The sequence below is a fragment of the Tursiops truncatus genome, chromosome 1, assembly GCF_011762595.2.
Source record: "Tursiops truncatus isolate mTurTru1 chromosome 1, mTurTru1.mat.Y, whole genome shotgun sequence".
Lineage (NCBI taxonomy): Eukaryota > Metazoa > Chordata > Mammalia > Artiodactyla > Delphinidae > Tursiops > Tursiops truncatus.
Window position 1 is genome coordinate 59255844 of NC_047034.1, and position 23978 is coordinate 59279821.

General features: G+C 43.8%; 1 protein-coding gene across 3 annotated transcripts in view; it reads left to right on the forward strand.

Moving 5' to 3' along the window:
• SELP (selectin P) overlaps positions 1-23978 on the forward strand; it is a 42477-nt gene that overhangs the window by 15998 nt on the left and 2501 nt on the right. The window contains exons 4-14 of one of the 3 annotated variants that reach the window (XM_019918675.3): positions 1851-1958; positions 2430-2615; positions 3134-3319; positions 5634-5819; positions 8436-8621; positions 11948-12133; positions 18022-18207; positions 19506-19715; positions 20613-20798; positions 21655-21774; positions 23628-23658. In XM_019918675.3, coding sequence (XP_019774234.2) covers positions 1851-1958; positions 2430-2615; positions 3134-3319; positions 5634-5819; positions 8436-8621; positions 11948-12133; positions 18022-18207; positions 19506-19715; positions 20613-20798; positions 21655-21774; positions 23628-23658 — 1771 coding nt within the window. The remainder of the gene's footprint in view (positions 1-1850; positions 1959-2429; positions 2616-3133; positions 3320-5633; positions 5820-8435; positions 8622-11947; positions 12134-18021; positions 18208-19505; positions 19716-20612; positions 20799-21654; positions 21775-23627; positions 23659-23978) is intronic. The other 2 variants (XM_073804652.1, XM_033855326.2) reach the window with 2 other exon arrangements.

Sequence of the window (23978 nt, forward strand, 5' to 3'; positions counted from 1 at the left end):
GCTCTCTCAGTCAGCTCCCTGCCCTTCCTGGGCTATGCCTCCCTCCAACTGTCCTGATCAGATTATCTTGGCTGCCACGAGATGTTCCAGTATGCCACTGCTTCCCCTCCCCACTCAAACTTCAGCCTCCATTTCTGCAAGACAGTCTTCCTCCATAGAGCTTGCAAGGAAGAAACGAGATTGCAAATTACTGGCCACTCCTCTAGCCTGCAACAATGGCAGGCATCACTAATGGGTACAATTTCACCCGAACGCAGTTGGCTTCCACCTCCAGTAGTACAATACTCTAGGCATTGATTGCCATTTTGCCATCCAAGATGTAAAGAATGTAGGGAACCATCAGTCCTCTGTGGGAGATAGATGAGAAATAGATAGGTACACTCCACTGCAACAAAAAAACCAAGCTGGAATAATTCCCTAATGTCAGGATTTCTTAGATCTCAGAACAAGGTGTCAAGGAAAACAAAAAAAGGTTGATTCATTGAATCACCATTATGTTCTTTCCTGGAGATCCAAGAAATAGACAAGTTACTAACCTGCCTGGAAACCCTGAAATTGGCTGTTCTGAGACCCTGAGGAAGCTACAGTTAGAACAAAATTTTTATGCTCTGAGAGCATAGGGCAGGCAGGTATTACTATAAGGCACTGGTGGGTCAAGGTGAATAGGGTGGAAGACATGGACCGAACTTCTATTTAGGAACTCCTGTTGCTTCCTGCATCTTCTCTTTACCTGGAACCCTTCCCAGTGGTTCAGTGCAGCTTCACCAAACTCACTGGCTGCCATCAGAACTTCCTGCTGTAGAACACTGCATGGCTTATAGAGCTACAGTATCTCAGGGTTAAGAGGGAATATAGAGACCAAGTAGCACAACCTGCTATGTGACATACGGATTTCCTCTTGTGATAGACCCCAATGTAGACCAATGGTTGGCTGGGCTTAGGAAACACCACCAGAAAAGAGTCCAGCCACAGACCGTGCTCCCAGCTATGACCTCACCGATAAAAACACTCTCAGTGCTTTCATGGTATCAATTCTAATACTAATCTACCTCCAAGGGCATAGTGCATACACCGTCAACATGTCTCTTACAGGAAAGAAAATCTGCCCCTTCTCTGTGCTGTCACCCAAGTGGCATAGCCTTAGTGAGGAGGGCCTGGCAGGCCAGTCATCTCTGTACCATCTAAATCTGGCATATTTAGACTTGTGACACAGCTCCCCATAAGGTCATTTGTCCTTGACCATGAGTAGGTCTTAAACATCTCATTCAGATCCTCTGCTCCTCTGCCGTGTGGTGTCGGGCATAGACTTAGATCAAAGGTGGAAGAGCTTTGGCCCTAACAGTGGGCAGGTTGGGCTCAAAGAAGTAACTTGCCTGACGCCACATAATATTAGGGAGTGGAGCGTGGATTCTGACTATATATGCATGACCCCTGCCACCCCTGGTTCCTAACCTCCATGCTGTGATATCTGTCATAGGAGTTTCCATAATAATACAACTCTATGAACGCTCTTAGTCAAAAGCCACAACTATTTTGTACCACACAGAGGAGTTTCACTGTCTACACATGCATTGGTGGCTCTATTTGTCCCTCTGTGTCCGCACATGGCAACCCCTCTTCAGGCAACACTAAATGCAGCCTCAAATAGAAGCCAGGGAATGCTCCAGCAGGCTCCGACAGTGTCCTTCACAGGGAACAAGCTGGCTCTCCAGGGGATGCTGTGGTTTTTCTGTTGTCTGGCTAGATCAAGCTTACCCAAGTGGGACCGAGTCTGTGACTTGGAATGAGTCCAGCTTTTCTTCACACCGCCTGGGAATGCCCATGACCCTGACCCTTCTGTATCCATGCAGCCTCCTGCCAGGATATGTCCTGCAGCAAGCAAGGAGAGTGCATTGAGACCATCGGAAACTACACCTGCTCCTGTTACCCTGGATTCTATGGGCCAGAATGTGAATACGGTGAGGCCACTATGTTGTTGATAGTATTGCGGTCCTTGGTCTCGTGCTAGAGGCGATGCCAGGGAGAAAATCATGTTGGAGTTGCTCCAGTGAGTAAAGGCCAGTCCTAGGGCCTCTCTCGACCATCTGTCGGTCTGCCTCACTCAAGCTGTCAGAGACACACACTCTGGGTTAAAACACTTTATTCTTAGAGAGAGCACTTCCTCCCCAAATCTCAAAAGGTAAAAGGGAAATGAAAAGGCAGTAAAACAAAGAGAACTCTTTCAGGCTAATTTTGCTTGTTGGGAATAAAAACCAGTGAAAGAATGATTATTTCCCAAGATGCAACCAATACAAAGCTAAAGATGAACAGGTTGGGTTAGAAGTCCAGGGAGATTGGTTTAGGTGGGTTATACAAACAGCTCAGCTTTTAGCAAACCTGATATTGTCTTTCCACCCGCAAAGAAAGAAATCAATATTTCGTCCCCACAGTCACAGAGTGTAGCGAATTTGACCTCCCTCAACACATGCTCATGAACTGCAGTCACCCTCTGGGAAACTTCCCTTTCAACACACAGTGCAGCTTCCACTGCGCTGAAGGGTACACGCTGAATGGACCCAGCGAGTTGGAATGTTTGGCTTCTGGAATCTGGACGAATACGCCTCCACAGTGTGTAGGTATGTACACCCAGTTCTTTCCATCTTCACTCACAACTAGAATTTCAGAGGGGAGAACAAGCTTCCCCCATTTAAAAGACAAGGGAAAGGATGGGGATCTACGTTAGATGGGAAATTCTGCTGATGACTATTACCCGTCAACCAGAGTAACACTAATTTTAATTTTCATGATTTTGTATCTGTGGAGTGAGGTAGTCAGTTTAGCTCTTGATTCTCAGGCAAAAGCAATACAAAAGGGTCCTTCTCCCTTTGTTAATTGCAAAGTGAACAGAGTACAATAATGATTTAGGGGTTGGGTATTATAAATTTGATCACTTTACCTTGCTTCTTTAAAAAGTAAACAACAAAAGGATGCTTGGATCTTTCTAAACAGCTATTGAAAGTACCATTTAACCACCAAAGTTCTTCACCTGCCTGACACTTTGGGAAGATGCAGACAGCTGTTGCAGCATCTCAAAGCTTCCAAGGTGCTAGGCATAATCTAAGGTCTCATGCCATTATTCTGTGGTTGTTTTTAGCTGTCCAGTGCCCACCCCTGAAGTCTCCTGAGCAAGGAAGCATGACCTGTCTCCACTCTGCAAAAGCATTCCAGCACCGGTCCAGCTGCAGCTTCAGTTGCGAAGAGGGATTTGCATTAGTTGGGCCAGAGGTGGTGCAGTGCACAGCCTCGGGGGTGTGGACAGCCCCAGCTCCAGTGTGTCAAGGTGAGTTTCAGGCAGTTGGGGATGTATAATGTCCACTGCAAATGGTTCTGGATGGGAGCACAGATGAAACTGGCTAGCTTATGGAGAAACTGGCCTGAATCACCACAACTTGACTCTCCTTTGACCTACCACTCTGCTAGATTGTGTTCATCTGGGATAGGAAAAGAGTGTCAGGTTCTAGAAAAAAAAAAAAAGAGGCTGATTTTACTACTTATTTTAAACAAAATTTAAAAGTCCTCCTTTCCCCAAAACTCACTGCCCTCAAGCAATTTCAGAACGACCTCATTCATAAATTTCACGTAAGAGGGAAAGGATAGCATCTACATCTGTAAGTAGACACTAGAAGACCTACCAGGACAGGTTTATAGCAGTAAAGGGAATAAAGGACATTAGAAAAAGCTTGAAGGAGTCTTTTATTTTAAAGAGATTTAGGTCACCCTGAAGCCTGGTACTACATACAAGTCTGGACAAACATCACTAGGGTCTCCTGAACCTTACAGATTCCTAACGCCACCTGGATTTCCAGAGATGGATTCACCATTGCTCTCTAGCTGTGGGCATGGTTTTTCTCCTTCCTTAGTACCTTTCTCTCTGTCCTTGGTTGTTCTCTCCGGCTACGCAGCGTCAGCTCCCGGAAGCCCCTAGCAAAGGAACCCTGGACTGTGTCCATCCCCTCACTGCCTTTGCAATGGCTCCAGCTACAAATTTGAATGTGAACCTGACCATCGAGTGAGGGGCTGGGACACACTCTGCTGCACTGGCCCTGGCTGAGGGACTGCACCCTTGCCAACCTTCGAGGGTAGGATTTTTCATTAGCAGCCCCCAGTGCACCGGGAAGGAGTCACAGCACAGTGGAAAGATCAAGGGCTCTTAACATCAGGATGACCTCCTCCAGGCTCTGGCACTGAAACAGGTTGTTCAGCGTCCGGGAGGCATGGTTTTCTCCTCCATGAAATGAGCTACGGGTTGCAAGGAGCTTCAATGAGGATGAAGTATATAAAAAGTATACAATTAAATAGCTTGTATAATGTACCTCGCAGAGAGCCTTTGTTTCTGCCTCTTTTTTTCCCTCCCTGCCTCATTGGTGTATAGAAGCTGTGGGTCAGTGTCCTTCCTATACTTCAGATGGAGTCAGAAGAGTGGCTGTTAGGACACAGAGAGAGATTGCTCATCATAGCCCTCAGTGGTAGCCTTTGACGAAGGATCAAAGGAACGCTGCATTGAAAAAGAGGTCGTGACACAATTCTAGGCAGTTAGCTAATACCACAAAACTGAATTCTGTGTAATTGCCTCACACCTTCACCTTATAAAGCAAAAATGGGGACTAGGATATGGGGGAAATTAAATGTTGGATTAGGGAATTCCCGGGAGACCTGGATTATAAACCCAGCTCTACTACTGTCTACATATAAGACCTTAGGGATGTCATTTAAAATTTCTGAACCTCACTTTTCTCATCTGCCAAGTAAGAGAGAAACACTAGAGGGTCTTTGGTTCTTAAATGCCCTGATTCTGTAAAAAACAGAGGTCTAAGGTCAGAGTGTACAGGTAATCTTTATACTCTGATAAACTCCAGAAGTATCCTGGAGATGACATGCTTTGTCAAGGAAAAGCAGGAGGAAGCCAGTCTTTATCAGAACTGAGGTCACTTGGGGCTTAATTGTGCTCAGGAACTGACCTTGGGCTGCACTCACTTGGCAATTGAAGTCTGATTAGGATGACATCCTGTGTTCAAGAGACGAGGCTCTTTCAGGATCATTTTATAGGGCTCAGTATTAGAGTGCCAACAATAAGGTATGTTGTTCCAGCTTTTTCCTTAAAAGTCCAGTCTGTTCTATATCTCCTCCTTCCAGATCCAATTTCACAAATATTGCCAATAAATATCTAAAGAGCACCTTCAATGTCCGAAACACTGCCAGGCTCTGGGAATAAAACTCTGGATGAATGACACCAGCCTCAAGGAGATTGCCGTCTAAGGGGAGGGGCAGAATTACAATAATGCATGAACAGCTCAAGAACAGGGGCTGTGGGAGCACACTGGAAGAGCTTCTAGCCCAAGCTGGGGTGGGCAGGGAAGGCTTCTTAAGGAAAGTGAAGTCTAAGCTGAGACTTGAAGGGCAGGTGAGTGATCCAGGTAAACAGAGGCATGGCAAGGTGTTCCCGGCAGATACCTGTTTTCGAAAAAGGAGGATTTAGGGTTCTGCATGTACTGACGATGTGGGTCGAAAAGATGGAGCATCTCTCAAGGGGCTCTTCTGAGAAAGAATTGAGCCCTTCTACTGCCCAGTATCAGACAATCACTTTCTCCATTTAGCCATTGCCTGTGAGCCTCTGGAGAGTCCTGTTCACGGAAGCATGGATTGCTCCCTGTCTTCGAGAGCATTTCAGTACAACAGCAACTGTAGCTTTCACTGTGCTAAGGGTTTCACACTGAGAGGAGCTGACACAGTTCGATGTGCTGATTTGGGACAGTGGACAGCGCCAGCCCCAGTCTGTCAAGGTACTGTGATAGCATAACGTTGCTTCCCTGCTTCTCAGCTTCTTAAAGGCATCAGCATGTGCATTTAGTTCTGTCATTCATTTATTATTCAAACATTCACTAAGACTCTATTATGTGCCAGGCCCTTTGTGTGGCCACTCGGGATGAAGTGGTGAGTGAGGGCAGTCTTAGGCATGTGTTCATCACAGTATCCTGAAACGCAAGGCGAGGGCTGCATGGACTGACATGGATGTCGTGAGTTGGCATGAAGGAGGGGGGGCTGGGAGGAAGGAATTATGCATGAGGAACAGCATGGAACAGTGGAAGGGTAATGACAAGACATTTAGTCCAGTTCTGTCATTTCCTGGCAACAAGCTTTTGGTCTCTCTAAAACTCAGTGTCACCTGCAAAATAAGAGTACTATTATCTCCCTTACCCGCCTCACTAGTGGTTGTGGATTAGTGTGTGTAAATGCAAGCTAAAAAATGCTACGAGGGACTTCCCTTGTGGCACAGTGGTTAAGAGTCCATCTGCCAATGCAGGGGACACAGGTTCCATTTCTAGTCCGGGAAGATCCCACATGCCACAGAGTAACTAAATCTGTGAGCCACAACTACTGAGCCTGCGCTCTAGAGCCCACAAGCCACAACTACTGAGCCCGCACACCACAACTACTGAAGCCTGGGCGCCTAGAGCCCATGCTCCACAACGAAGAGTAGCCCCCGCTCGTTGCAACTAAAGAAAGGCTGCGCACAGCAACGAAGACCCAACGCAGCCAAAAATAAATAAAATAAAATAATACATTTATTTAAAAAACTGCTATGAGCTTTACAAATGTAGGTAAAATAATGATCATAACATTACCTTGTAAATCATATGTCTCTGATCTGATTTTACAAAGTGATCTCCTTTAAATAGTTCATGTTCTCAATATTTTGCTCTTGAAGAACTGAGATATAGGGAAATCACGAAGATTTTTTTTTTTTACAAGAGGTACCCCACACAGAATTTATGTCCCAGGAATGAAAATATTGGCATTTCATGTGAGATCCCAAGCAATTTATGTGAACCCTGGGTCTAAGTATACCTGATTTTAAAATGAGGCAGTGGTTTGAAAGTAGTGTCTTGAAGAGAGATGTATACACCCATGTTCATAGCAGCATTATTCATAACAGTTAAAATGTGGAAGCAACCCAAGTGTCCATCAGAGATGAATGGATAAGAAAAACGTGGTATATACATACATACAATGGAATATTATTCAGCCTTAAAAAGGAAGGAAATTCTGACATATGCTACAACGTGGATGAATCTTCAAGGACATTATGCTGAGTGTAGTAAGCCAATCACACAAAGACAAGTACTGAATGATTCCACATATAGGAGGTACTTAGAGTAGTCAGAATCACTGAGACAGAAAGTGGAATGGCTGTTGCTGGGGCCTAGAGGAGGAATAGGTAGTTGCTGTTAAATGTTCTGAAGATGGATGGTGGTGATAGTTGCACAAAAATGTACTTAATCCCACTGGAATGTACACTTAGAAATGGTTAAGTGGTAAAAGATAAGTTTTATGCTATGTGTATTTTACTACAGTTAAAAAATTGAAAAAAAAAGTGAGGCAGTAGAGGAATAGATCATCATACAACGTGATGGTGATGCTTAGCGAGGGGAATGGGATGTACTGGGAAGGTACTGTCTGAGAGACAAAGACACAGAGAGCCCTTTGACATGCTTAAAAGGAGAGGGTCTTTAGGGGTCACTGGAGACATTCTTGTCTCCAGTCAGGTAAATGTCTAATCACCCAAAAGAGAGAACTGACTGTTCTCTTAAGCATCTAGATATGTGGTTTCAATAACTCCCCTGGTAGGCCTTCCTAGCGTTTTCCACTCTGACATTCAAGGTCTGCATCTGATGCATAGCTATAATGATTTTAAGACTACTGCTACTACTGCTACTACTGCTGCTGCTACTACTGCTATTAGTAATAATAATACTAGATAATATTTATTGAGCATTTTAGTCGAACTCCATGAGGTAGTTAAAACTATTGCTCCCCTTTTAAAAATGAGAAAAGACTTAATATATATAGAATACATGTGTTCTCTCCATTTATGGCCATCTGCATTATATGATTGAGATCATGGCGTGTATATAATTTTTATCCTGCTTTTTCACTTGACATTGTGCATTGAGACACCTCCCATATCTTTCCAAGGTGAAATATATCATATTCCTTTCATGGATCCACGATAGTTAATTTTCGGCCTCTAATTAGTGGCATTTATGTTCATTTTTGATATTTTGCTCTCACAAATAATATCATGATAAAAATTCTCTGAACCGATTTTTGATATGCATCTTGTTACATACTTAGCATAGATTCTTGGGTCCAAAAGTACGATACTTTTAAAACTATGAATACATATTGCCAAATGCTTAACGATGGCTCAACATTTCCTCCTGAAGTCCTTCATGTGGCATTGGGATTATATGACACTTTTCTCGTCCTCCAGGTTAAACATGCCCAATTCAGAAATCCCTCTTGTTGGCACTAGAAAGAGTTAAGGGGTGGAAATCAATGAGTACTTGTTTATTACTTTCCTCACTCCCTTACTTTCTCACTTCCTCACTCCTTAGCGTTGCAGTGCCAGTATCTTCCAGCCTCAAACAAGGCCCAGGTGAACTGCTCCCATCCCTTTGGTGCCTTTAGGTACCAGTCGACCTGCAGCTTCACCTGTGATGAGGGCTTTCTCCTGGTGGGAGCAAGTGTGCTGCAATGCTTGGATACGGGGAACTGGAATGCTCCTTTTCCAGAATGCCAAGGTAAAATGAATTCTTTCCAGTGTCTTGGAAATAAACTGTAGGCTTATTTTAAAAAGCTGTATTTTAAAGGTGGTAACTGTCTAGGGGACAGAAACTTGACATGGACTGGAAAATGAATAAACACTGTCATCACGTAACCCAGGGATCCAAAATGCAAATGCCTTCAGGGGCTAGGCAGGTACCACAAGCGACAGGATGTCTGGCAACAGGAAGGTGGCAGGGGTGTGTGATGGTGGCCTGGTGCCAGCTCTGTCCTGGGGCCTTTCCCAGGACATGAAGGCTCCTATCATGAACCAGGTGGACTGTTCTCCCTTGGCTGAAGATAGTATCTGGAAAGAAGGCCAGAGGGAAGAGCTAGCCTCAGGATGGCTGTTCCAAGACTGACCTGGCTCTTTGCTCCTAGGAACCACGGAGTACAGTGGTGGAATGGGGGGTAGCTCCCGGGTTTAATAGTGGAATGGGAGGGGCAGAATTTACAGGTGCCTGGCTGCAAACATCCTCCAAGATCTGTGTTAAGACTGGAGAAATCCACTTAGGATAAAGTGAAGACTGATGAAAAGAGGAAGAAACTAATCTGTACATGCAAAAGGTCAACAGGACTCTCAGAGGAAGCAAAGTATATATATATTCAGCATAAGCATATTTGTCTGCATTACACTTGATATAAAGTAAAGGCAGTTATTGTGTGGAGTAGAACTGGTTTTAATCATCTGCGTTTAGGAACTGAAGGACAGATGTACGCTTTTTATACTCCCCATTCCTTTTTCTACTCCGTGTATCCAATTATTTACTTATATTTATGGCAAATACTGCTTTTTAAAAAATAACATTTTTATTTATAAAAGCTACAGAAAAATAAGGAAATAGAGAAACAAAAAAATCCTATTAAATACCTCCCCCAAATACCCAACCCTAAAACAGGCACTGGTTATGTTTCTCCCTTCTTGTATGAATTCTTCCAATATTTTCCCACTTTTTCTTCCATGTGATTAGTATTTTTATGATGCATATATATACAATTTTAATAAGAAAATTAGGTAGGTAAAATACCAGCCAATTCTGCATTGTTTGCCTTTGCTTTTCACTTCGTACCCACTTCCAGCAGGAGTGAAAGCAGGCAGAAACATGTTTTTAATAAAAAGGAAACCACTTGCTATTCAGGTCACACACAAGCACACACATGCACACACACGTACACACTACTGTTAAGTTAGGTCAACAGTGAGTGAACGAACGAACGAACGAACGAACGAAGGGGCTGACCAACTCAATAGAACTGCATGTCCTTTAGCCCCAGGCACAAGAGAGCATGGCAAGCCACAGGGGCTAGGGATGAGCACACCTTCTGAGCTGGGTCTGCAGAGACCAAGGTGAGGCTTGTGGCCTTGGCTCTTCAGCTGTCACCTGGGCTGCACTGAAGGCTGAATATACTACAAAGTCCACACAGCTTTGGGGAAGAACTTGGAGTCCCTGAGGAGGGTGTTACAATGCTTAGCACCCTTCCGCACAACCCTGGGCTGTTCAGGGCACAGACTGCAGTTCATTGCCCCACACTGGCCCATCTGTGGGTGTTTCACAGGAAGGAGGCTCACGCTCACCATGGCTTCCTGTGACCTTCCACTTCCCTTCCGCTTTTAGTTCTTTGTTTACTCTGACTGAACTTTCTCCTCTTGTTGCCGGGCAAGCATCAAGTGAAATACCCAAATGCGGTCTGTGCAGGAAGGTACCACGAGGCTTGCACTCACAAGCTGTTGTAATGCTCTTGAGAGGGTGTTCTCAATTTCCCTTTGCAAGGTCCCCCTTGCCCCTGTATCCCCACCCGAGCTATCAGAAGGCAAGGCCACAAAAGAGCTGCAAACGGACTCATGGTACCAACACCCTCCCAATTTGTCCTTACAGTTTATAGGCTGCTTGACTTGCCTGCTCTCCCTTACCCACCACTCCCACACTGAATACAGAAAGACTTTTCAAGTGGCAGAAAAGAACTAGGTCTTTCGACCAAGGGATGAGATTGGGAGGTTGGGGGTGAAATGTAGCTGGAAAGGAGAAGGGAGGAAGGGAAGAGAGAGAAAGAGAAATAGAAAATGCTCTCAAGACCTCAAGCAGTTCAAATCAGTGGGAATGGCCCTAGGTTCATCCACACCACCACTGTCTCTGGTCTAAAACCATACACTACCCAATCAGGCCAAACAGTGAAGAAGAAACACCCGAAACCATGTGTTCTCTTAGCCTTTAGCCTTCATTTTTTAACGCCAATACGTTTAATCTGAGTTTTATTTCACTAATTGGCTGAGGGACATCTTGGCAGCCATTAACATTTGCATACAGAGTGTTTTCACTTTTTAGCCTTGTAAAAATCCTGGGAGCTATTTAATGCTATTCTCCACATTTTAGAGGTGAACATATTGAGGTTCAGAGAGGTTAAGTGACTTGCCAATAGTCACAGAGCATGATCTCCAACCAAATCAAGTCCTCTAGCACCACAAACTCCACATGGATAAGCTGTGGCAAAGCACTGTGAGATCTTATTTACTGCTTTTTATAGGTGAACAAGTAGTGTCATCTGGGGCTGGTCATTGTAGGATGAGACTGGTGGGAAGAGCATCTGCAGATGGCCAGTTACATTATGTGCCTACTTTGTGTCATGATTGTTAAAATATTTTTTAATTTAATTTTTGCCTATGATTTAGTTAACTTATTATTTTGTATAACTGAGGATCCCTGCAAGGCAAGGATTGTTTTTTCTCCCATTTCATAGATGAAGCAACTGAGATTCAGAAAGCTTATTGTCCAGAGATTCATTGCTAGTAAGTAACAGAGGCAGGCTTTGGACCCAGATTCTTTCCACCACTTGGTTGGGGGAAGGAACTTCTGGAAGGGGAAAGAGTATTTTACTCCATTTCCCTATTTCCAATCACTTGTCATTGTTTTATGGCAAGGTGATTAGGTCTATCTCTGAAGAAGGTATCAAGGAAGCAGCCAGTCCTTCTCCTGTCCAGGGGCAACTAACATGAGCTGCGTCACTATCTTTCCCAACAAAGAACCAACTCCCTTTTAAATCACCTCTAAAGCTCTTTGGCGGTGAGCGTTTCAGGATACCAGTCCACTGTCAACTGCTGCTATTTCACACGTACAAGACTTCTACCGGGTGACAAAGCACCATGAAATTCAAACAATCATTTCTAACCCCATGCTGCCCCGGTATGTTAAGGACGGACACACACACACACACACACACACACACACACACACACACACACACACTGATTTAAGTTGCTGTGTTCTAAAACAACCTCCTCTCTCCTCCTCGGCCATGCCCACGGCAGCCGTTACCTGCGCACCTCTCCCAAACCCTCAGAATGGAACAAAGACCTGTGTCCAGCCTCTTGGAGATTCCAGTTATAAGACCACATGCCAGTTCACCTGTGATGAGGGATTCTCTTTATCTGGACCGGAAAGATTGGACTGTACTCCATCTGGACGCTGGACAGATTCCCCACCAACGTGTGACGGTAGGACCACGGGTCTATCCTCTCTTACAGCTTCTCAAGTAACCGTGTAGAATGAAGGATCATCAGCAATTCATGTAAACCTGTTCCTAAGCTAAAGGAAGCTTTCTCCACAAAGCATAACAATCTAGACCAAAAGCTTTTCTCTCTCTCTCTGAATATTCTTTTTTTTTAATATAACTTTATTTGCTGCATTGGGTTTTTATTGCTGCGCACGGGCATTCTTTAGTCATGGCGAATGGGGGTTACTCTTCGTCGCGGTGCGCGGGCTTCTCACTGCGGTGGCTTCTCTTGTTGCAGAGTGTGGGCTCTAGGTGCACGGGCTTCAGTAGTTGTGGCTCGCAGGATCAGTAGTTGTGGCTCGCGGGCTCTAGAGCTCAGGCAGTAGTTGTGGCGCACGGGCTTAGTTGCTCTGCGGCGTGTGGGATCTTCCCTGACCAGGGCTTGAACCCATGTCCCCTACATTGGCACATGGATTCTTAACCACTGCGCCACCAGGAAAGTCTTCTCTGAATAGTCTTATAATAATAACTTTAAACATTTCATAGTTTTATAACGTGTTTTAGTGTCACTGTGATATTTGATGTTTATTACAATTCTAAAATAATGAGGACAGGCAGTATTGTCTCTATTTTACAGATGAGAAAATAGAGGCTCAGAGATTATGTAACTTGTTGAAATTCACACTATTAGTAAGTGATGAAGTTCAGCTATGTGACTGGAACTTTTACGTCATCATAAAGAATTTTTCTACTACGCTCTTACTCATTCATTCCCACATCCACCTTCGCTGAGCACTACTAAGCCCCAGACACTGAGCTTACTCAGGGGTGGATGTGATTTCATCCCAACCTCTCAAGGATCTCACAGTTTAACTATTGGTGTATGTTTCTCCTCGCTCAACTTCTATATGGATTAGGAGCTCCTTGAGGGCAGCAACTGTGCCGCATTCACCTTTGTATTTCCTGCAGCAACTAGACAGAAAAAAAAGTAGGTGTGTGACAAGTATCTGTTGAATCGAAGCTTATCATTTACTGGTTAAATTTATTCAAGCTCAAGCCCTATTGACAAGGAATTAGTAGATCCTCAAAGGCAAGGGTCTTTGATTCCCCCGAAACATCTGACTGACACCTACCTAGTACATAGTATACTCCAAAATAGAAGTTTATGAATTGATTAATTTATAGCTCACGTTTACTTTCAAAAGTTGCCATTGTTCTGTGTACTATACCAGCAGTAATAGCTCATTTTTATTGCTTGTGTAAGTAAGTACCAGCTATTTCATACGCATTTTTGCATTCAGTCCACACAACTATCCTTAACATGGTTGTCACTCTCCCCGTTTTAAAGATGAGGAAATGGAAGCTAAATAGCTGGCAGAGATCTAATAGATAGGAAGTAAGGAGCTAGGATTCAAGCCCAGGTCTAGCCTGATTACAGGGCCAGAGCTCTTACCACAACACTACACTACACTGCCACACAGTGGCAGGTTTCTAAATCCCAGGTCAGTCACTTGTAAATTTACTCTTTTCCACTGCTTTTGTCTAGTTGCCGAAATGAGTGATCAAATGAGAGAATGAGAGGGATCAAATGAGAAAATATGTTGATAGAAATCTATTCGTGAAAAGAGCTAAATACTTATTCCTTCTCGTGGAATGAGCACTAGATTAATATCCAAAGAAGACCTGTATTGCTCTTCCATGGAGTCATGGACCATGTAAATCACATCACACCCTTGATTTTCTCAATTCCAAAAGGAGAGGAGTGGACAAGATCAACTCTGAGGTCTCCGTATGCTAACACATATAAATGGAATCTTAAAAAAAAATGGTTCTAATGAACCTAGGGACAGGACAGGAATAAAGCCGCAGACATACAGAATGGACTTGTGGACACAGTGGGGAGGGGAAGCTGTGATGAGGTGAGAGAGTGGCATGGACATATATACACTACCAAATGTAAAATAGATAGCTAGTGGGAAGCAGCCGCATAACACAGGGAGATCAGCTCGGTGCTTTGTGACCACCTAGAGGGGTGGGATAGGGAGGGTGGGAGGGAGACGCAAGAGGGAGAGGGTATAGGGATATATGTACACATACAGCTTATTCACTTTGCTACACAGCAGAAACTAACACAACATTTTAAAGCGATTATACTCCAATAACGATGTAAAAAAACAACAACTCTGAGGTCTCTTCCCTGGACACGAATTCTGTAGACTAAAGGACATAAAATGCTATCACCCGCTGTTAAAAAGATATACTACAAGCCACCGGAGGAATCTAGAACATTCATGGCTGATATCATTAGGGCTTCGTCACTTATTTCTCAATCACTCGTTTGTTTATTCCATGGGCATCTATCATAAGCTCTGTTTTTCCACATTCTGTTTTAAAGCTAAAGAATAAAAAATCCCTAAGAAACATCTCACTAAAGTTTAAATCATATATGCAATCAACATGGTTGTTAAATCTGTAATCTCTGAAGCCCCCACTTCCCCTCACTCCTTTCCACCTCCTTTTCTCCACACGAAGTGGCATTTGCCCACCGTCCTTCAGGCCTAGCCCTGCCCAGTGTCTAGAACCAAACTTGACCAAGGGCAGCAGCTTTCGTCAACTATGGGCTTTGGAACTGTCAACCCTGTGTGCCCCTGATCATTAGCTCTGGCTTTGGTACCTGTGTTTCTACCTCATTCTCTAAATGTATTCTCTAGATTTAGGCACATAGTTCCTCTTCTTTGCCCATATGCCTGAGTCCATGAATTGTTAACCCTTCAGCACTGAACCTTGATTTTTCACATGGTCTTTTTCAGAGTCCTGGGCTATATCATAGGGGCTTGAGGGCCACCAAATAAGGAGGGGTGGTGTGGCAGGTGCAATGCTGAGTCTCCTGCTTCACAGCACAATGTGAGGTTCCATTTTTTGAGTAGGTCCACAGATATTTCCCTTTTAGTTAGAACGCCAGTTTCCTGGTCTCTCTAAGACCTGAGCTCTGCCTGTATTTTCCAGTCTCCTCCTAGCCTTTGCCCGCCCCTCGCAAGGACCTGAATTCCTTTCCCTGAACCTAAGAAGTGCTGAATTGCTTATATCCGGTTTCTGTGTCCCCCATGTCACCACCTGTTGAGCCACTATCCTGACACAGATTACTGTTTTCCCAATCACTTTGTCATTGGCCCTCTGGAGACCATGTTTGGCTGCTGGATCCAACTGCTAATGACCAACCTCACCTTGACGGGGAGGGATGGGTCCTGGTTTCAAATCCCAATCTTAGCTCTGCCCTTCTGCCACATCCTTGCTCATCCAAGTTCTAAAATATAGCAAACTGGTACCCTCTAAGCTCTGGCCTGTTTTATTTCTCCACTCCCCCAACATTTCTCTGACTCCATGAAGATTCCTAGCCTTTATTTTTAAAATTTGAGTTTAGAACAGCCAACTCAATTAAATTTATTATTTATGATACATCTTCTTTCCAAAAAATTCTTGACAAAACTGTATCCAACTCAAGTAAAAAGAGATAATACAAAGAAACAGAGAATTAACTAAATATGTCATAAGATAATAATAGAGTGCTGATGATCCCAATAGTTCATGAAGTCACAGGCAATCATGTACAGCTACTTCATGGATTACAGAAAAATATCAACGAAGACCTTTCCAGTAGGCAGCACGGCCTTTAAGTCCACAAATACAGAGCATTAAGTATGGTGATAAAAGCAACCCTTATCCATTTTCTATTCTTCTTGTAATGACTCAGGTTTTGGTAGAATTTTAGAGGAGGCTCAAGAGTATGACTACTTTTTAAAGTTAGCCACAGAGGTCATTCCTTAGTAAAAATCTCTTCCTCTACATCCGCAGTAGGCCCCTTCACTCCAACAACTTCCTTGACAGCTCCACAAATTTAATTCAGCCCATGTTTGCTGAGTGCCCACCACTTGCCCGTTCTGGGCTAGGCTTCCATGAACCTCACCAAAGCTGCCCCTCAGACAGGAAAACATGCTTCCTTACACAAGTTAGTCCTTAGATTCAACAAGGTTCATGTTTACAGAAGAAGGATGAGAGACTTTCCTAGCTACAAAAGGCTATATCTATAACCTTGTCAGAAAAAGATTGAGACCAAAGCAATGTCCTCCAAGTAGATTTAATGCTGTAGTAATTCTCTCTGTATCCTAGGGGTCACTTAAATCCATTTTTTAAAATAGTAACTCCTCTTGTTTCTTTTCACACCATGTAAAAATACTTGTTAGCATGAGTCCAAATTAAATTGCGCTAACTTATTCGTTCATTTGACAAATATTTTCGGACCCCCTACTTTAAGCCAGGCGCTGTTGCCTGGGATACAGTGTTGAAAAGAGCTGACAAGGTCCCTGCTCTCATGCAATTGACATTATGTATTTTCTTGGGTTTAAATATGAAATTCTTGGAGATATTGAAAAAGTTATTTTAGTGAAAATGTTCATAAATGATTTAATGTCTATGACTTACACCAAGAGATATGTTTAATAAATGTTTGATAAGTGGAATTGATCTGAGAGGTATGGATTTATTAATTACTCAAAAATTTGAGAGTTCTAAACTGAAATTCAGTCTGTTACTTTGGCTGTCTGAATGGGTTCACACAGTAAGGATCCACAATCCTTCAGTGAATAGCCTGCCACCAAAAAGCACGTGGGCCAATACGTAAAAGCCAATACTTCACTTTTCCATGAGGCATTACATAGGACTTCAAGAGATTTTTTTTTTAAAAGCAAAATAGCTAAGCAAAATGAGCCTTATCTGACCAAGGCATTGCTTTCAGATAGTCTTGGATTTAAAGAAAGAATAGTCCCTCAGTTTGTCAATAATCCAATATTTGTTGATAAATAACAGTCTTATGTCAGAGACCTTCGTGGGGAGAAAGACATGATCCTAAGAGAAATAGATAACTGCAATAACTTATCAAAACAGTTTTTTGGGGAAATAGTAAATTAAAAATTCCACATCCACTTGGCATATGGTGGTTGAGCACCACCTCTTGAGATGCTGCAGTGTGAATTGTGGGAGACACAAAGATTTATGGTTCTTGGGTTTTAGGGGCTTTCTATCCAGGAGAAGAGGGAAGAGATGACATGTGATATGACAGCATATGAGTTCAAAGAAAAAACTGATGCGTTCAGAGGAGAAGACTTCAGGATGCAGTGATCAGCAGAGGCTTAAGAGAGGCTGTGTTCATTTGGATCCTAGAGGATGGGTGGGATTTTATTCAGTAAAAATTGAAAGAAATTTAGGGCAGTGCGAGCCAAGAACCAGAGGCAAGAACACATGAGGTCAGTTCAGGGACTTCCCAGGAACTAATCTAGCTTCACCAGGAGGTTTTGAGCTTTCCTGTGCCATGAAACTGTTGTTAAAAAAAAAAAAAAAAAAAAAAAGCCTGGGGATCCAAATGGAAGAAACAGTAGTTTAGGACCCAAGATGATCATTGCAGGTTTAGACGTGTTGAATTTGTGGAGACAGCAGGATATCTAACCGGAAGTAGCCTCAGGCAGGAGGAAGGACAGAAGTGAAAACTTGGACTGCATTTATACAGATAGGACAGTGAGAGCTGGGGGGAGGCTCTGAGGTCTCTAAAGCAGCAGGTGTAGAGAGAAGAGGAGGAAATTGTGAATTCTTGAGGATGACTGCCTAAGTCCTTGACTTCTTCCTATACTCCTCTCTGCAAGCCCACCGTCCCTCCCCCTGCCCTTTGTACTTCACGACCTCCTGTGCTCATTGTGAAACGCCTGCTACCTAGCAAAACACCTGACACAGTGGGAGCTCAATAAGTAGTTAATATTTGTTGAAAATGAATAAATTTGGTGCAAAACAGGGCTTCCAAATCAATTTGGAGATTGTGACAATCTTGATTTGCTTCTCCAGCCATCAAGTGTCCAGAACTGTCTGCCCCAGAGCGGGGAAGCCTGGATTGTCCTGACTCTCACGGAGAATTCACTGCTGGCTCCACCTGCCATTTCTCCTGTAACGAGGGCTTTAAGCTGGAGGGGTCCAGCCATGTTGAATGCACAGCTTCTGGAAGATGGACAGCACCCCGACCGACCTGTGACGGTAAAACAGGATACACTTGCCGGGACAGCTCTTCTTCTGGAAATTTCCTCAACAAAAATAACAAACACTTATATACACTCTTAGTATATGACAGGTACACATGATATCATTATTATTGTGAAAGCTCCACTTCTTGTCATGAAGTGGGTTTTCTACTGGGGTCTAGGAAACACAGCCTGGATTTAAAAATGTATAAGGAGTGACAGGACTTTTTCACATTTGTGAATAAAAGATAACACCGATTCTTAAGCACGGATTATCTTTCGTAATTGTGGCCTCTTTGTCTCAAAGAGCTTTGTTGAGTTGATTGAATGGTTTCCATTGCTTCATCGCCAGGAGAGAGCACTAGGGGTGTGGTCACCGGTCCAGTGTTTCAGATCAAGGAACTGAAGTGGAGAGGGGTCAACTGCCATCTCTCTGCCACGTGGCAAGTTAGTGACAGCCAGTGGCAATATCCACGCCTCACATTTCATGCTGGCCTTTGGCCAGAAGACAATACCACCTCCCAATAAAGCAGCACTGATGGGCTTCCCTGGTGGCGCCGTGGTTGGGAGTCAGCCTGCCGATGCAGGGCACGCGGGTTCGTGCCCCGGTCCGGGAGGATCCCACATGCCGCAGAGTGGCTGGGCCCGTGAGCCATGGCCGCTGAGCCCGCGCAACGGGAGAGGCCACAACAGTGAGAGGCCTGCGTACCCCAAAAATAAAGCAGCACTGAGCAAGCAATTGGCCTATACAGATTTCTCTTTCTACTGAATTCTTATATTTCTGCACCAATTATTCTGCCTTTGTTTTGTTTTGTTTTTAGTATCAGTAACATTGATGCCACCCCCCCCCCCCCACCTCCAATTTCTTCTTCTGGCCAGGAGAATCATCTCTCCAAGGACAATTTTAGATCATTTTTCTCATCTGGTTTTCCATACCTGATTTTAATAGTTTTCCTTAACTTCCTTAAGGAGCTATTGCTAGAACCTCCCTGATTATGAAAGGAGTGGAAGGCAGTTATTCCAGGTCAGTCTTTTTTTTTTTTTTTTTTGGTGGTACGCGGGCCTCTCACTGTTGTGGCCTCTCCCGTTGTGGAGCACAGGCTCTGGACGTGCAGGCTCAGCGGCCATGGCTCACGGGCCCAGCCGCTCCGCGGCATGTGGGATCTTCCCGGACCAGGGCACGAACCCGTGTCCCCTGCATCGGCAGGTGGACTCTCAACCACTGCCCCACCAGGGAAGCCCCCCGTGTCAGTCTTAACTCTGTTGTGCTCCTTCTAATTGGGAGCTCTAAATTGAAACATTTTCTCACAACAGACATAGTATCAGCTCCTACTGTAGAGGTGCAATGCCCATCCCTCGTCACTCCAAAGCAAGGAACAATGTCCTGTCAGCATCGTCTGGGAAACTTTGGTTTGAATACCACTTGCCACTTTGCATGCAAAGCTGGATTCACACTCATGGGAGACAGTGCTCTCCGATGCAGACCTTCTGGACAATGGACAGCAGGAGCTCCAGCATGCAGAGGTAATGTGAAAAGGAACAGGCAGTTCTGATGCTCTCTTCCAGCAAGCTAGTCACTGTACATGCCTGTCGAAATCCCATCCAACCCCAATGACCCCTTCAAGTGTCAACTCCTCCATGAAATCCACACCAATCCCAATTAGAAGCAATGTGCAAGAAGCATACCAACTTTTCCCCTTCCTTATGTCACGAGGTAGTGCCCTGGTACTCAAAGACCTAAAGGACGAAACATATGTAAATGTCCAAAACGTGTTAGAACAATACACACGCTGAACACGAGACCAGCTATCTGAATCGTGAAATATAAGTTACAATTCTGTTAATGATGTGGCAGTGTCAATATTCCGTATTTTCATAATTGGAAGCTAAATAAAAAGATAAATCATGACTGATACCTCTTGAAGACCTATCGCCCTCTGCACGAAGCACTGTGTCTCCTTCATCACTGTATTCCCTAGGAAGCACAGCACAGTGCTTTGCAAATGTCACTGTTGCTCAATAACATTTGCCTGAGTTAAATTCAGTCTCCTGAGTTGAGTTAAATTTGACTTATATTTAGTTTTCTATCCACAAATTTAGGAGAATAGCCTGAAATTCCCTGACAAATAGTTTAACGAGTATGGAAGTCTCTACCTCTTTCAATCGTCCAGAGGCCAGCTATGCTGAACACTTGTTATTTTAAGAAATATGTGCTGACATGCCAGCTTATTGTCAATGGTAGTAATAATGACATTTAGGACAACAGTATTCTTGAGAAGCAAAATTTTGTAAATAGTATTTTGGTAGGTAAGATCGACCAATCCACTGGCAGGTATTTATTGAATTGCCACTATGTGCCCATCCTAGTTCTTTGGCTATCATTCTATATGTTTGTTTTTCCTGCCTTCTTTTTTTCTGCAGCTGTCAAATGCTCCAAGCTACACGTGACTGAGCCAATCGTGATGAACTGCTCCAACCCTTGGGGAAATTTCAGCTATGGATCCACCTGCAGCTTCCATTGCCCAGAGGGCCGTTTACTTAGTGGCTCAGCGAGAACAGTGTGCCAAGAGAATGGCCAGTGGTCAGCTATCGTGCCAGCGTGCCAAGGTTTATTTCTCATCTGGGTTAGGAAGTCGCTTTGATATGGAAAATAATGAAATCAGTGTTTCTCCTCTGAGTATTTCTGACAGTGGTTGCTTTTTCCATCACTGGGTTTTCCCCTGCATTTAATAATTGTTTCACAATGAATCAGACAGCATCTCTGTACCTCATGCAGAGCAGTGGGAATCAAATTCAGTGACTCTGTGTAAACAGTCACCACTCCTTTTTCAAAGCTCCAGTTTGTGAAATGAATGCCCTCATTTCTTTATAATCTGTGTGTAGTACCTCTTGAAGTTTCAAAATGTTTTAAACTGAAGGTTATTTAGTGCAGAATCCTGATTTATTATCTCAGAAGATCTTTGTTTAACATATACCTCCAAAAATACAGTATATCTTCCTTAATTAAGCTCCATCTGTTTGTAAGGTTTATGTCATCCCCCTCCCTTTTTTTCATTTCTTTTCTCTAGCAGCTTGTTGTAACTACTTTTCATCCCATAAAAATGTTCAATTCCCCCCCCCCCCGCAATTACCCAAAGTTTACTTTGTTTATCCAAACTTCCATTTATTGTGTCTACCATTTAATCATCTAATTCCTTTTATTGAGTCCTTACCCTGACTCCTTTGGAAATTACGTTTGATATTTAAGCATTAGGAAGAAAATCAGGCCCTGCGTGCATCCCATTCTGTTGCAGTGGTTTATGACTTCCAGATGTTTTTGTGCCGGGTTGTTAGCACTGCCAGGACCTTTGATGACTTACTTGATCTCACATCTTAGAGTTCTTGGGGACCTCCTGGGGGAATGATGGTCTTCTGCACAATACCCTTCTTATGTCTTGCACGCGTGCATGTGTTTATTTTGCAGCGGGGCCATTGACTATCCAGGAAGCCTTGACTTATTTTGGTGGAGCAGTGGCTTCTACAACAGGTTTAGTGACGGGTGGGCTACTCCTGGCTCTGCTAAGAAAGCGTTGCAGACAAAAAGGTAAATAGGAAAGAATATTCTCCTTATTTTCTTCTTTCATGTGATTTGGGGCAGGGCAGTGAAACGACAACTTCAGTAGTTCATGTCTGAAAACATTTGCATTAAAAGAAAACAAGGGGCTTCCCTGGTGATACAGTGGTTAAGAATCCGCCTGCCAGTGCAGGGGACACAGGTTCGAGTACTGGTCCGGGAAGATCCCCATGACGCGGAGCAACTAAGCCCATGCACCACAACTACTGAGCATGTGCTCTAGAGCCCGCACGCCACACTACTGAACCCATATGCCACAACTACTGAAGCCCGCATGCCTAGAGCCTGTGCTCCGCAACAAGAGAAGCCAATAATAAGCCAATCCTCTTCTAATAAGCTAATGGGTCTCTTCATCTTTCCTCATGGAAAGTAAGTGGGGGTATCAGAGGGGTCAGGGATGCTCAAATCCAGGAACAGAAAGTGGCTATGTTAAAAGTACCTGCCAGCATTCTCATGGAATTGAGATTTCCACACCTATTTTTTTTTAACATCTTTACTGGAGTATAACTGCTTTAGAATGGTGTGTTAGTTTCTGCTTTATAATAAAGTGAATCAGTTATACATATACATATATCCCCATATCTCTTCCCTCTTGTGTCTCCCTCCCTCCCACCCTACCTATTTTTAACTGCTCAGAGGAAGAACCCCTTGTTTCCTATTCTCATGCTCTCTCCCTTCACAAAGCCACCATCACATTGGGCTGGTTTTCTAATGTTCCCTCATATACTCTTCTGTGAGTGAGTAAATAGGACAATAGACAAACAATAACACTACTTAAAGACCAAAAAGCTACAACCAGTCCCTCCATGCAACATCTGTGCTTGGTTAACCAAATCCAGAAGGCAGAGGTGAGAGCTCCTAAGACCTGAATCCTCATCTCCATTACCATGTAGGAATCACCCTATTCCTGCATTTTCCCCAAGCTCTTTCTTTAGTTTTGAGACATTTCCAGGGAACCCTCTGAACCGTGGAGAGGGACCAGCAGCCACCCATCCTCCAATATCTTTATAATAAATAAATTCATTTGTGGAGAGGAGGAATTTTCCCTTGAACTGTCCCAATTTGATTTTAAACTTTCTAGGATTCTATGGTCAAATACTAGGAAAATGCTGCATACTGTGTCCCTCCCCTGCAAATTCAAAGTGCACATTCATTATTACACTGAAGGCTCAGTCATGCCCTGTAATAAATAAATATACTTGTTCATCTTCATGTCACTTAATATTTTCTAAATGTATTTAGGCATGAGATGCTTTTCCTTTTATATCTACCCATGGGATGATTGACAGACCTGCTGCCATGTTTAAAGTTTCCACTATCAGAGTCCATTGCTTGGATTAAGACAGGAGGCCTCCAATCACATATGTGATCCGGGGAGAAAAACATCCACTGTTATGTTGGGTTGGATTTGCTTACTCGCTTAGCTTGCCCAAATAATGACTGAGGGAGTGTGACAAAGGATGCAAGGATAGAGGGCCTCCAGTGCCAAAGAAATGAGTTTCGAGAACCAATGGTCTCAACAACAACCAAGAGTAGCGAAGAAGATGAAGGAAGGGACCAGAGGTAGGAGGAGAGGTTGTTACTGAAAGGGAAGAGGAGAAAGATGAGCGCGCTCTGGAGTTACATATCGTTGAACGTTCAATTTAGCCTAAAACAGGTCCCACCTCTTAGGGAGGGGATGTTCCCTACACGTCTCTTATAATGAGCCCATCTGGAAATCAGTCTGCTGACTCTCCCCAATAATCCCTATCACTGATGACCTTTCTCCCTCATCTCATTTTTTACTCTGAAACCAATCTTCTGTGCCTTCTTGCTTATTTCAGATGAAGGAAAAAGCCCCTTGAACCCTCAAAGGTAAGATGGAAATGTTTTATGATTAAGTTTTTCTAGTTTGACTTTTTAATTCACTGTAGTATGTCAGAATGATTATACAGATGACCTCTTTTTGAAACAAATCTTTGGCAATGTCCCCTTGACTAGTTCTGAAAATATACAGATAATATGTCCTAGCAATACATAATTTTTGTTTTTTACGGTATGCGGGCCTCTCACCGCTGTGGCCTCTCCCGTTGTGGAGCACAGGCTCTGGACACGCAGGCTCAGCGGCCATGGCTCACAGGCCCAGCCGCTCTGCGGCATGTGGGATCTTCCCGGGCCAGGGCACGAACCCGCGT